The sequence below is a fragment of the Aulonocara stuartgranti genome (assembly GCF_965226115.1).
Source record: "Aulonocara stuartgranti genome assembly, chromosome: 14".
Taxonomy (NCBI): domain Eukaryota; kingdom Metazoa; phylum Chordata; class Actinopteri; order Cichliformes; family Cichlidae; genus Aulonocara; species Aulonocara stuartgranti.
Window position 1 is genome coordinate 10,747,525 of NC_138950.1, and position 15,267 is coordinate 10,762,791.

At 42.0% G+C, this 15,267-nt stretch overlaps 1 protein-coding gene and 1 long non-coding RNA gene across 10 annotated transcripts in view; one reads left to right on the top strand and one right to left on the bottom strand.

The window, feature by feature from the left end:
* Positions 1-15,267, bottom strand: part of robo1 (roundabout, axon guidance receptor, homolog 1) — a 198,974-nt gene that overhangs the window by 27,310 nt on the left and 156,397 nt on the right. For 6 of the 9 annotated variants that reach the window (XM_082503129.1, XM_082503128.1, XM_082503130.1 and 3 more), the window contains 7 exons: positions 11,320-11,440; positions 9,538-9,676; positions 9,241-9,386; positions 4,166-4,281; positions 3,814-3,985; positions 2,001-2,206; positions 119-200 (listed from right to left, as the gene is read on the bottom strand). In XM_082503129.1, the coding sequence (XP_082359255.1) occupies positions 119-200; positions 2,001-2,206; positions 3,814-3,985; positions 4,166-4,281; positions 9,241-9,386; positions 9,538-9,676; positions 11,320-11,440 (982 nt within the window). Of the gene's footprint in view, positions 1-118; positions 201-2,000; positions 2,207-3,813; positions 3,986-4,165; positions 4,291-9,240; positions 9,387-9,537; positions 9,677-11,319; positions 11,441-15,267 lie in introns of all 9 variants that reach the window. The other 3 variants (XM_082503135.1, XM_082503127.1, XM_082503132.1) reach the window with 1 other exon arrangement.
* The window catches only part of LOC309687870, a 72,477-nt gene that overhangs the window by 19,475 nt on the left and 37,735 nt on the right, over positions 1-15,267 (top strand). The window lies entirely within an intron of this gene.

Consider the following 15,267-nt stretch of genomic DNA (forward strand, 5'->3'; position numbering starts at 1 on the left):
GAATGTGGAACATCTCCAAGGCTTATGTCTCGTGTTCGCCTTCAGTTTAAATAAACACAATCACCAAAATAAACGAGAAAAAAAAGAATACACTTGTTAGTAAAGTGGTTAGGCTTACCTTGGACCTCTAAATAGGCTTTCCAAGAGGCCTCTCCACTGGGTGTGGAGGCAGTGCAGGTGTAGCTGCCAGTGTCACTGAGCTGAAAGAGGAGGAGGAGAAGGGAGGATGTTTGTTTAAATGGAAATTATTTAAATGTGTCCCACGGTTTCCTGAACTGGGCTCTGCCTCTTGTTATCTTCACCCTACCATCATTGCTTTTGCTTATTGACATGCCGAAGGAGTCTGTAGCAGGCAGCTGTCATTGCCTGATAATCTCAATATCATCTCCTTTTGAGCAGAAACTGGGGGAAAGCAGCTGGAAAGGCCAAAAGTGGCGGAGCATTCCTAGTCAAATGGAAAAGATTTTCACAGGATCATACACTAATTGGAGACCTTTTCTCCCTTTGCCATCCACCTGAATGCCAAACATGAAAGTGACTGCTCTGTGCAACACATGTGGTATATGTTTAAACCTTGATTCATGATTCATGTGCTTGTAGATGTACTGTAACTTTGCCAGACAAAGACAAGGTTCACTTGCATTTTGGAAAATGTGAACCATTGTGCAGCTAATGGGTAATTAAGTATATTTGTGGAACTGGGCATAACTGGAAAAGGGCTTATTTGTCTTTCTTTCTGACTAGTTTGTTTTGAATAAAAATAAAATTTTAATAAAATTCTATTAATGCATTAGATTCAGGGGAAAGAGTTCTTTCAGTTAAAATGCAGCAGTTTAAGAAAAACTGAAGAAACACATGTTCTCTTTAAAAAATAAAGTCAAAGTTCCAGACATCTGGATCTGGATCCAACCAAAAACAAATCAGAATTTCTTGGCTTGTAGCCTGAATTTCCTCCTAATTTAACTGAGATTTGTTGACAAGTTTCTAAGATGCTAATAAGCCAAACATGAAACATAAACATAATGGCACAGATTACAAAAAGGTACATTTTTAAAACTGTCTGTTCTGTCAGCTGGAGTCTATGCCTCTGCTTGATACTAATGACTCTGTTACGGTTTGTTAGTGATTGATGCTATTCTGACACTACTGTGCTTATGTTTAGACAGTAAAACAGAAAAAATGAAAAAGATAAATGTTTGAATCATGAAGTATAAGGATATCCTGTCAACAGACCTCTGTTTTCCCCCCACCCAAATAAGAATAAAATTCATTAAAAAAGTAACACCCGCAAAACAATATGAATAAAATATATCATCCCAAACATCAAAAACATCTTCATTAAAATATTGTCTGGTATAAATGACAAGTTCATTAATGTAAAGTGCCTGCAGAGTTTACTCTTCTACAGCAGGGGAAGGGTTCAAATGCATCTCCTTTCCTGCCTGGCGGCCCAGTTGCACTGCAATCTTGTCACCACAAGACGTGCCGGCATTCATCAGAACGCCGCAAAATGACGTGACCTCTGACCCTGTGACGCCTCCATCTGGAAGACACGTCGTTACCCCCTCCTTGTCTCTACCTAGAAGTGTGTTCAGCATCACACAGCTTGCCATGACACATAGACGTGTGCGCGCACACACACACACGCAGCCCACAGCGCCTGCTGACTGACAAGAACTACAGACTGTTCAACTTCACAGACTCCATTTCAGATCTGCGGCAACTGACTGACAGCCTGCTGAGGGTTGGCTGCTGGCAGGCAACACATGCTTTATTTACCAACCAGCAGGGGTTTGCCAAGCACATTATGCATGTGATATGGGTAACCTTGAAGTCTATTTTAAATGGATTGAAATCATGTATTATATATAGTGTATATAAATACATGGCAATTTAGCAGATTTTGAGTGAAATTATGAACAGCAGTGGGTACTACGCTGTCCTTTAACTTTGCTTGACACTAAAAACAGACTTTTTTTAAATGTGTCCAGGTGTCTCACCTTTGCATAGCGTATCTGCAGTGCACCTGTGTCCAGTTGCTTGACCCTGGAGTCATGTGTGGACACTAAGACGCTGTCCTTCCTCCACAGGATGGTGGGTGTAGGGTTACCAGATGTCACACAGTTAAGAACAACCGTGCCATCCACAGCCACCGTCTGATTGGTTGGGCCTTGGCGGATGACTGGTGGCGGGCGGTCTGACACAACTGTGGAAGCAGGAAGGAAAATGGGCAATTATGTGGATGGCGCTAATCTGTGAAGGTTTCATGTGGTGTAGCGGGGAAAGAAAAGACACGGGATTCAGTCAGTTATATCCAGCTTGTGGGAGTAAACACACAAAAGGTATAGAACGGTGAGAATTGGGTAAACAACCTTGTAACAATGAAAGAATGGGAAAACTGCAATGGTAGCAGGAGAGGAATTCAATTCAATTTTAAGAACTGGAAGCAATTTTCTAATCATTCAACAGCAGGAGTCCAACTTAGCCAAATAAAAACAGTGTAATTAAAATGAAAGCGGCTCAGATACTTCAGTCCTCTCGCTGCAGATCCACCATAAGACTAGCAGTATACATAAAAACGCTTGCAGCCAACAATTCCCTGGCCCATCCCCCTGCCATAAAACACCAAACAGGGAAAAAAGGCTTAAAAAAAAAGCATCTAGCCAGAACAGACAAAGGTATTAGCATGAGGATGTTTAAACTCCTCCCTGTCTCACAGCCTGTGAACCCCGGGTGTTCAACACAAATCAAACAAAGACAGAGTAAAAGCGTGTGTTTGACAGAAAAAGGATGTAATGCACAAAAACGGCGGAAGACTTTAAATAATTTCTGCCGTTTGCGATTCATCATATTCCTACTATAGGTTTTCTGCCTCCCCCAGATTATCATTATTATTCATAGCACTATTGATGACCACTGCTGTCAGCCCCACTGATTTACTAGCAAGTTGCATTCAGTGAGAAGAACTCAAATTAATATCTAACACAGTGTAAAAGCAACACATAATGATATATGTATGTGTGCGTAGATCTTCAGAACCATGCTGTGGTGTAATCTGTGGGCTGCTTTGTCTTTGCTTTTGTGCCGGGGATGGTGCAATTACTAAAACACTGTCAGCATGACCTGTAATTACCAAATCTGCCTGCGGAGAAGTAGTGGCCTCAGAGCGGCCTGCTCACTTTAATAACTGTTATTATTATCCAGAGAGCACGACAGAATGAGAGAGAGAGGAGGACGTAGATTTGGAGCACGCCATTGTAGGTCTTAAATGAAGAAGGACATTTGTTAAATGAAGGGATGAATCTAGGTGTGTCATAGACAAACTAATAGCTGCCCAGATTACTGTGGGAATGGTGGAAGTGAAGCCAAGGTTAGTCCACCAGGCTTGTCAGGGATTGGCTAGAAGGGTAATTAGAGGACCCAATCCAGACCTCACCACATGGCTACAGTCTTCCAACAGTAGACAGCAGCAAGCCAGCCATGGAATACTGAAGGAGACTTTAGCCAGTGTGAAGCCAGCGAAGCCAAGTACTGCGCCACGGTCTGGGTGCACAGGCACCAGAGAGTCTCTACCTCTGACAGGAACACAACGAACTGGCCAGACCAGACCTCACAAACCTCACTTTGGATATTAATATGCTCTGAAGCAAAGCCACAGCATTACATTTGAACAGCATTATACCAATAAACCAAAGATTATCTGAAATTCCGAAGTATTATCCGACATATTCCTCTAAATGTCCTCCTAGTGTTCCTAATTCTCTCTCAGGCTTTGTTATATGCAAAAAGGGTGTTTAAAAAAAGTTTGCCTACCATCTGTGACCTCTAGCAGAGCCTTGGTGATCACACTGCCAGCAATGTTGAGGGCCTGGCAGCTGTAGTATCCCCCATCTGAGCGCACAGCATCAGTGATGGTCAGATCCCCAGTCTGAGACACTGAAAACCGACTGGAGGGTTGAGGAGGTTGATAGGAGAACAGCAGGTTCTAGAATGGATGAAAAAGGATTACATGTGGTCACCATTTTAGTATTTCCTTGAGCAAATCAACTGGACAGATGGAAGATTTCATTCTAAAATGATAGCCAATCATGTGAAATAAGCTTACAAATAGTTATTTACAAAGCTTTTTGAGATGAAAACTTTTACTGCAGTTTATTTTATTTACCTGACTGCCTTCCCGCTGCCAGAAAATGGCCGGTTGTGGGTTTCCAGTGGCCTCACACTGGAAGGTGACAGTTCTGCCAACTCCAACCACCTGGTTCTTCGGTCTTACCACAAATGCTGGCGGTACTGGAGGACAGCCATGAAAATGGTTAGCCAATGAATAGACAAACACACTACTGCCTATTACATTTATCACAGTATTATAGTTACAAGAGGGTCTGAGTTCTATGAATAGAAGACAAAGGAAATGTAAGCGCAGGCCAATGTGCTTGTATTTAATCTGTTATTGAATCCGGCTCGTTTTCAAAACTTTACATGATGTGTGCACAGCAGATCAAACAGTATGCTGATCAAATGCAAAAATGCAAGCATATTATTGTTGTAATGAATAGAAAAAACAAGGCTCACTCCTGTGCCCCTCATTTGCATGGGCAAGGGCATGGACCATTAAAATTTACATGGAAATGGGGAATAAATTTAAGCCATCTGTCCATGCTGACACCCTCCAGTAGTGCAGACCTCAACCACAATGCCATATCCATGCATGTTAATGACAAAGTCCATCTCAGACAAAGTGTGGTGACACAGACCAATGTCACATGGTGACACTAGTCTCAGCCTGTGAGGACAAATAACCTGTATGTAGAGGTCGAGAGGCAGCCCAGTTTACGCTTTTAATATCAAAAGTGCTGTGGATATGCCCTCAAATGATACAACTCTGCACACATTTTCATATTTTTTACACAGTGGCTGTATAATACATAAGAAAAGCAATCTGAAAACTGTCACTTGAAATACAGAAATAATTTGTCCATGAATAAGATGGGGTTTGGGAATGCATAAAAGGGGGAAATAATAGAATGAAATGGTGCAGCTTTACCTTGGAGGCCCAAGCTGAGTGTACTTTTTTTTTTTTTTTTTACCCATTAATGTCCTTTTGCCACTGTTGCCCGTGACAACTGAAACATGAGTGCTGATTGGATGGTGGAGAGGTGATGTGAGGAGAATGGAGGGGGGTTGTGACAGCTTCCTGTCTCTGTCAGGGCGGTGAATAGGTGACGGGTGACATTTCAACTTACCAGACACAACTAAAAAGGAAACAAAAACACAACAACAACCCAAAGGTGAATAAATAAATATTAAACAGCATGACACAAAGAGGAGAGACAAGGAAAACAATGTGATGTCCACATGTACAAATAATCATGCCATCATCAGTAAAACATGTCATATTTCATACTTCACTCAAACCCTAGGGACCACACGATAACATGCAAAGAATAATTCCTGTGAATGAGTCAGAAAGGCATTGAAATGCATCTGATTCAATGTGATTTTAATTTGGGAAGGTGTTCAAGGACAGGAAAAATGGCAGACTAAGTGAAATAAAAAGGCACAGCGATATGAAGCACACAGAGCAGATGTTTTATGCTCAGCAACATCAAGCTTTGTTTATCCTTTTTCCTCTTGTTCCAGGTGTTGTGTGAAGGTGAACATCCCTACACCCTTAATGAGGTTTAGAGCACCCTTAGGAATGGCTACACCAGTCTCTTAAATGTAGCCTTGCAAATGTACCCCGGGACTATAAAAACACAAGGTGAATGTTAACTGTCACTCTCCGGTCATAAATCTCCCCCAGCCAATCACTCACCTTATCTAATCTGTCTGCTTCAACGGCTCCCTCGGAAACATAAACGCTGTCAGTCAGAGTAATGACCAACCTCTTCCTCCTCCCCCTGCCTATCGCTGGCCTTTAAAATGCAAATAGCACGCACATCAAACAAACCTAGAAGACGCTCAGCACTATCCATGTGCGAGATGCTCCAGGAACACACAGTAATGTGAACATACACAACACCCCCTTCACCTTGCAACGCTTCCACACACCCATTCATGTGTGTCTAAGCCTTTAATTAGGTAACCCTACCTCTCCCATGCTGCTGTGATCACAATTGTGGACCTGGTGGGAGAGGAGATCTTTAAACCTGACCTGGCTACTTTGTTGTGAGCTTTCTTCTGGCTCACAGAGCAGAGGTTAGTCTATCGATAAGCTGATCAGAGCAGCCGAGGAAAACACACCGAGCACTGTGGCATCCAGCCCAATAGGAGGCAGACTATGTACCGAAGACCACAGCAGAGATATTTATAGGGGTTTGATCGAGGCTGCTGTTCAGTGGGCCTGTCATCAACACAAGACTCAGGCTGCATGCAGAGGATTTGGCCTGATTAATAGCAGCTCCCACTGGGAGATGTACATCATACTTTATTCTGTCCCTCGCTGAGATTTTGTATTCTGTACATGAGCCGAAGTGGAGATCTCACAACAACAGGCAAATATTTATTATCACAGGTTTTGGTATTTATTATAACTCGAACTGCACACACAAAGCCGGCGGGAAAGTTCCTCTCATTCACTCTGTTTTGGCACCAGTTCCAAGTCTCCTTCCAGACCCTTTACATGGGTTATTAGCAGCGCTGCTCTAGGGACCACCATTGCATTCATGACCTTTATGCACATAAATCATGGCTAAGGACAAACTTAACCAGCTAAGAAATAATAACACATCGACTTTTTTTAAAATTCTGTGCACTACAATGTGAAACAATGTTTAAATTCCATACTGCATAAACATTGTCCCCATGCCCACTGTAGTGTGTTTTTTTCTAATTCTTAAACCTTATAGATTTTGTATTTTCATAACTTAATGAATAGCTGAACAAACTATCTCAGGACTACATTCTCAAGTGGCTTAGATTAGCTATTTTACAATCAATGTATAAATAGAGCTGGTGACTTGGCCAATTCTGTGTTTCTTCCATCAATCAAATGAATATTTCACTTGACATATTTATAAGACCAGAGGAGCTGTAGCAGACTGACAAACACATGTGTAAGACAATAATTCACTGATTAAGTTAGTAATGAGAGCAGAGCGCATTGAAAGAAAAATAGCCCCAGGCGCCACTTTCACAATGTCGTCATTGTTCGCTGACAATCCCACCACAGAAAGCGTGAAAATCTCCCCGTCCATACAGAACAGCATTCTTCTCAGAAACTGTCCCGCTCTATAATAGATTAGCTTTGAAGGCCAGTATCTTTAATACTGCGTGTCTCGTTATAGTTCTAATATTTTTTTTGCTCAATCAGCTGCAATGATAAAGACATTTCATAGTGACATTGTAGGAAATGACTTCTACATTGAACCGTTTTTTAAATCCAGTTTTAATTAAACTGGTTTTATCTTACATTTACACATGACCACACAATTAGAAGAAAAACTTCAATTCAAAGAATATTTATATTCATTTCATTTCAGCCTTATATGCCCCTTTACTTTTCAGGCTTAGCAATATTGCCCTACTTTGAGTTTTGATTCAGGGCAACAGCAATGCCCACTGAACCCACAGGCTAAACGACTGCCCCCCATAATGCTGTTGTCTTCAGTACTATAGCGGCATCTTACTACCTATACATCATTTACTCTACTTTGGCCTGCTCAGACCTACAATTACCCAGCTTTTCTTTCCATTCCTGTGCCCACATCTGTAATTAGAAGCATGTCATTTCCGGGCGTGGGACTGTGGCCTGCTAGTCTTTAATTAGCTGGACTACTCAGTGGCCACAACCTCGATGGCCTCCTCGTGTCCTGGTCTGAATAAAAGTCATGAAATTCAAGGATAAATGGAAATGATTCTTAGAACTTGGGTTTAGGCATCAGCCATCATTGGATTTAACCATAGCATTAGCTCAAGGAGTCATATGATTTAAATTACATGCTATTCACCTGGTGTTACACTTGGAGAGAAAAAATTGGTTTCTAACTCTGTGGAGGTGGTTTTTCTTTGTAGTTTAAGTGTTTTTTTGTACCTTTCTAACTCTTATAATATGTGGGCAAACAGTAATGTATTAAAAGAGGGTCAGGGCTTTGCTTCTCTCCTTCTCCACACAGCAGGGAACTGGCCCGAGGTTAAGACATTTAATTTCCACTCAGGACAGGAGAGGTTTTAGAATTTCAAATATGACCCTTGCTCAGGAGAACAGCTTATTGAACTGGTGCATCAATGCTGTTCCCTTTCATTAACTAAGCTTTCATCAGGGAGAGAGAAAGAATGAAAAAAGGCAATAAGAGAAGTAGATTTATTGACGGGTTTATTGGCAGGTGTGCCTAATCTTGCTCCTCAAACCAATCTAAAGATCGCTGTCTTGTGGAGAAAAGCAAGAAATAATTGCAAAGGGTAGCCATGTGAGGATGAAGTATCTTTTTTTAAACATGTGGGGGTTGGCAGAGGAATAGAATTGCCTTGTCTCCTTAAATCTCGGCTGTGCAGACTGCTGGTAGTGACATTAATATGACTGACCTCACTGGAGAATTCTTTCTCCCCCTCTATCCTCTTCACCACAATTGCCCCCAGCCCCAAATCCCAACCTGTTCTGCATCATTGGTGAGGCACCTCCATGACCAACATACTCACTGCCCTTCCATCCAACACCACTAAGCTCCCCCCTCCTTCCCACCCGTCTTGTCTCACCCGACTCTCAGCATTCCCCCTTAGTTTGCCGTTAAATGGTCTCTGTGTTCCTCTGATTCTCAGGAGGGTTTGGGGGGTGATCCCAGCCCCCAATTCCTCTGAATGGTTTCTTTCTGAATGTTCATACTCTGTGACCAGCTGCTTTATATTCCAACTGTGTTAATAAGACATCCAGTAGAGACGGCTACTGGAGGCACTGAGATATTCCATATTTTCACAAATACTATTGTACATCTTAAAATGTGAAGGAAGACAGGCCTCCGGAGTAATGCCACTTGTATAGGGCAAATGAAATCGATTACAGCCGAGCTCCCATGTGCTCTCTACAGCTGTTATGGATTTTTGCGTTTTGTTTTATTAGAAATCAATCAGCTAATTGAGAGAGAATAGCTGAAAGTGATGACCATGTGGCGCTAAAGCTGAAGACCATTATTGCACCGTAGCTGGGCTAAACTGCATTTAAATCAGGCAGCACAATAACCCAAAATGGAAATGAATTCAGAATAGCTGTCCAAGGGGCCATGAATAACATATTTGTAGGACTACAGGAGTATTTTGTCTTACCGTGGACAGTGAGCGTAGCTGATGCCTCCGCCTTGCCCACCATATTTTCTGCCACACATGTGTAGGAGCCCACATCAGCAGAGACCAGACGACGGATCTTCAGGGTGTGGTCCTCGCGAATTTCATACCTAGATTAAAACAGGTACTCATATCACATGTTGTCAAAGACAAAAACAGTTGCAGACAAAGACAAAAGCGAGGGTGGATCAAACAAAGACAGGGAGTGTGTGACTTAGGCAGGTATTGTGGGATGAAAGGGGACCAGTTGATGAGTCAGACCTTCCTTTCGGCAGATCACCATCATCTTTCCTCCAGCGAACAGTGGGAACTGGATCGCCACGGGCCTCACACCTGAACTCTACGCTTTGGTCCACTAACACCACCTGGCTACTCGGGCGACGGACAAAGCTGGGACGCTCTGCAGAGATGAAAAAGAGCACGTAAATGAACACACAGCAGTCCTTCAATCATGTTTTTTTAATAGAGCTGAAGCTTTGATTCCATAAAAAAAAAACATAAAAAAATCTCAGATCCGTCCAAAAAAAAAAAAAACAAAAAAAAAAAACAACTAAAAATAAATCACAGTGGAGAAAGTTTAAAAACAAAAAAGAAAAGAAAAGGCAAAAACAGTCGTTTTGTATTTATTTAAACCAAGGTGTCAGTGTTCATGCTAATATAATCTCTCATTATTATTCAGTTTCTAGTACGTGTCAGTTCAGTAAATGAGTTTTCTGATTTGCCTTCCTCTGCTGTTCACCATTTTCTCTCTTTTTAGTGCAACTTCCCTTTACTTTGCCCTACTTTACCAGATAAGCGCCACCACAAAGATTCAATGATTGAATCTTTGTGGTGGCGCTTATCTGGTAAAGTAGGGCAAAGTAAAGGGAACTTGACTTTTGAAAGTCAAATTGCTTGGGAAATCAATTTAGAGCACCTGCATGTGCCCAAATATTGATGTTTGGTGCTAGAGTATTTTTATTTGTAAATCCATCATGGATCCAAGCTATAGCAATATTTGAATCCCACCCCAACAAAGATAGACACCTATAAGACAAAATCCAGTATACTATAGAAGCCAGATGGTATATACCACTCTCGGTCCGACTCTCTCTGCTCAACAAGTCACAAAAGTAAAAAAAAAAAAAAAAAAAAAATTATATTAGTAATTTATAATATTGAAAAATAAGAAATTCATATCTCTTAGTCTTAACACATTCCATCAGATGGGACATGGTGAATGGACTGGTTCTTATATAGTGCTCTTCTACTCGAGCAGGCAATGCACTTTTTATATAGGTCTCATTCAGCTTCTATCTAACATTCACATACACACCCGATTAATGCATTTGAGTAACTCTGGGTTCATTATCCTGCCCAAGGATACTTTGGCAAACAGACTGGAACATCCAGGGATGAAACCACCAACATTCCAATTAGTAGATGACCTGCTGTACCTCCTGAACCACAGCCACATACCATGGTTAGTTGTTGTTGTTGTTGTTTTTTAATTTATTTAGAAAGAGGGGCAATACATATTAATGAACATTTAAACAAATGTAAGTTGTAAGGACAACTAAGAACTTAAATGAAGAATTTCTTGATTATGACACTCAGAAAAGTAGAAGGAGTAGGTAGCCCTTATGTATTCTGAGTTTATTTCACTGTAATTTTCTTATCTTGACAAGGTTTCTGGGGAAAGGAAATAAAGGAAGTGAAGAAGATGATGCTAAAAATCAGGAGTCTGGACATGTTCTGTGCTTAGGCCAGAGAGAGTCAGGGTCAGAGGTCAGTGACGGTGAAACAAGATGCAGCTGGTTTGCAGGGAAGCTGCAGAGAACAGCCTGAGATTCATAATGAAGTGTGAGATTGGAGGTAATCTCACACTTCATCTGATAAAGGTCAGTGACACCATTTAGTAACCTGGGAGGGAGACGATCATAGCTTAACATCTGGACCTTTGTTTTTATTCTGCAGGCCAAAAAAAAGAAAAGTGTGTGGCTGTTGCATGTTTTGGGGGTAGCATTAGAAGCAGAAAAATAGACAAAAATCTGAGGTACATACCAAGCACTGTAAGTTCAGCTATTTCGCTTTCACGTTCTCCAACCATATTTGTGCCGACGCACACATACTTCCCAGCATCGCTTTTCCGGGCATTTGTAATCATCAATTTCCCTCCACGTATCTGTGAAAGCAGAAGAGAAGGTGATAGGCTTTGTATGGAGAGAAAAATGGCAATATTAGTCTGAGAGACACTTGGGACTTGTTGTTGACACACAGAAAACAGCAAAGCCCAAACATTAGGAAACATTTCCTGATTGCACTCAAGAATTCCAGCGAGCATTTATGCACCAAAAGCCCATTACAACACCGTGATAAAATGCACTCACAAACATATAATGGCTTGATGGGAAAGAGGCTTTTCACTGGGTTTTTGCTTTGAGCTTACGGAGACACAGTCCAACCGGATGACTTTAGTCTTTAGTTGTTTTATGCCGTTTGCAGTCATATTGAACTTGACTCTAAGCCACTATCAGCTGACCTGTTTCTCGCCAAGCTAAAGAATACTTTTCAAATCCAGCAGAACCACAGCTCACTGAGGTAACACCTGAGGCATTTTTTTATTATTTTTTATGTACGTTCATACAACTACAAGTGAGAGCAAGTGGACGTTCATTCAAGCACACATGAACTACATACACGTATACACACCCACACACAGAGGAGAAAATGTGTGTTTGTCCAGGTGAATGTCATGTCTGTTATTTCCCAGGGCTTTGATTACAGGCCAGAGGAGATGCTTTGTTCTCAGGCAGTCGGAAAAGCAGTCCTGGTCCCAGCACAGGCCCCTCAGCCCTTCTCTCTGCTGACAACCGTGCCAGTCAGCAGAGATGCACACAATAGCACGGTGCACGGTGATCTCTGTGCCCTGATAAAGCTTAAGGTTTTAAATGCACACATCAGCCTGCAAGACCAGGACCACCCTCTGCAAGCATGTAATGGATAGCTTCATTAGGGAACACCTGACAGAGAACTTGACACACAATATTGCAACAATCTGCTTCAGCCATGACCACCGTGTTAAGCCCAGTTACACATGTAGTCACATGCGTGCTAGGGCATCTCATCTATACCTCAAACAGCGTGTTTTCATCTGTTTTTGTAAAGTAGTTGCAATAAGTTTAACTTTCTTGAAGGACAACTTTGGACAGCAGACACATTCTTCTGGTTCTGCGGCATTCCTCGGCCCTTCACCCCTGATTAATATTCATGGTAAAGCAGGAGGCAGAGGGACTTGAAGAGGCTTGGAAGCCTGGCTTATTTAGGGCACCCTGTGGTGCTGGAGGGGTTTGAAGTATCATTATGTTACTGTTTGTTTGAGGAAAGGCTTAACAGCTAAAACACTGTGACACTCACAAAGGCCCAAGGTCAGGGCAGACCATGCAGCAGAGAAAGAGGGGGTGTACTGTTGGTTCCACAGGGCTTTGACATGAGGAACCACTTAAGGCCCCTGTTCCCTCTATCCATATCCTTACCTCTGTGAGTCTGTGGCAGTTTCCCATTCTCTGCAGGCATATTTGGAGTGCCAGAGCAGCAGGGACTCTGAGAGCTGGCTAAAGTAAATGAATGTAGCAGCGGCCCTCTTTTTTTTCCTGCATGCATATCCTCTCAACACAACACAGTGCAGCACACTGGCTGCTGAAAGCCCCAACAATCTGACCATTATCCCTGCAGTAGAGGGAGATGGCACTATCCTGTTGCCTTTTGTCTCATGTCATTTGGCAATGCTGATAATGCAAAAGCCCCCCATTCAGCACCAACTCTGTTGGTATTCACACAGCAGTTCATTTTCCAGGCCGATAATTAGCCACAACTACAGCACAAAACGAGAAGGACAATGTGCTGCATTTTGGCCATTTATGATGCTGCCGGCAGACTCTCTCTCTAACGAGACAATGGTCTAGGCTTAAATACTTTCTCTTTTTCTATTTAGTTGTCCCTCCCTTATTGTTCCTGGAAGACCATTTAGACAGAGTTGAGAGGGATGTGGCCAGCTGCTGCTAGTGGCACAGCAGCAGGGTAACTTACTTTTTATGGCTGTGGGAAACCTTTTGCATGAAGTCATGAATATATGTGAAATGGCGCACAAAGTAGGGACGTATACAATATCAGACAGGTGGTTTTAATGCCGTGCTGGATCCATGTGTGTCACGGCACGCAGTGTGCAGTAGGTGTTTACGTATAGCTGGCTAAAATAGATAGCACACAGAAGAATTCCGTGCGCTCTCTCTTCCTTTCTGGAGTTAATTCCCTCCTTTTTAAGCTATATCCAGTAAATCCAAGCCATCCCAAACCCAGTATAAAGTGCAGTGCAGAGAGAAAATCCCCACTGCAGGTGGTTTGGGACCTTGCTCTGATCAACAGTGATCACCAAGGAGACTGCACGTTTAAGCATGCTGCATGGTGGGAGAAGTGGATTGAAACAAACATAACAATGCAGAGTAGATGGGGTGGGGTTTGACGAGCTCAGCTGTTCATTACATTAAAAAGACCTCTGCTTCTCCCTCTATGGTCATTCATTGCAACCAAATTTACTATACCATAAACAAGCTTGCCGTATGATTTTTCTATTTCTAATACAACTTGATCTGTTAACATCTGTCACCACAGTTGATTACACATATTCCGATTGCCATTCATGACGTCTGGCGCTACTTTTAAAATGGTCATTTGGGAACACTCAATCTGTACAGTTTTGTACTTGACAGGAAGTTTACAGTGAGCAACACCAGCTGGTCCAGACTGTTTTTAGTTCCTCAGAAGGCCCAACATTGCTCCAAGCTACAAGGACACAACTGAGTCATCAAGCAGCAGCATTGAAAACGTTTACTCAGAGAATTTCATCCAACAGCAGACAAAAGTCATAGCTTCCACTATTCTGGGTGTAAAATCAGTATTATTGCAGAAACAGGAACAGTTTTTCCGTGTTGTTCTTAAATAGGCACAAACATGATTAGGTGGAAGAACGTGTGTGTGAGGCATGCATGACACGGAGATGAAACAGGACTGCTTTATCTTCAAAGTATGAGGTAGTCCAGTAGATAATAACCAAAACTGAAAGGGTAAAGGATGACAGAGATTAACATTCCTTTTATTTTACAGAAGATCAAATGCTGAACATGAATAGTTTTGATGTCAGTTTAAGGAGAGAACACTATCTGTGATGCAACAGCGGGCAAAGATAGCTGCTGTGCATACAATGGCCAGATATGCACTATTTGAATGAGCAAATACTACACTAAATTCCTCCAGTCAACAAGGTCCACTGTGTAGTGAAATTTTCGTGCTCCTCAGTGACAACTGACTAAACTCAGAGACAGATATGATTTAATTCTCTTTAAACCAGATTATGCGCTTGTTTCTTTCAATTATGCTGTGCAGCGTCCAGATTTCCTGAATGTGCGGCTTAGGAAAAAAAACTGAGAAAGAACAGCTACACTGTTAAAGAGCTTGGGACTCAATATATCCAACCTCAACTCACCCTCGCTGTGCAAAACTGTGTTCAGTCATGAACAGCTCTCCGCTAAAGATAGCCAGCAGCGATAAATCACAATTCTGACCTGCCCAGAAAGTTTTATTTTATTGTGCACAAGTAGCCCAGGCTGGTTTTTCAGCGACAGACTGCAGGCATACTGAGTGGAACATCTTTATTAGTAGCTTATATTTATTATCTGGGCAAGATTAGATTTTCCACGACTGTACAGTGAAGTTCAGCACTTTGTCAGCACTTGGGGGGCCAAATTCTTTGATTGCCTAAAAATTGTACAATGTGCAGCCAGAATCTTAAAATCCATCTAGTCAGATTGTTAAAATGTGATCCAGGCGCACTACTAACTACTGCCTACTCACTGCCTGCTTATGTTAGCCAACTGCTGAGTTTGACTTACTTCTAGCGAGCGCAGTATAATTAAACCCAAGTAAAAATCTCCTGCTCAAGAACAATTACTACAG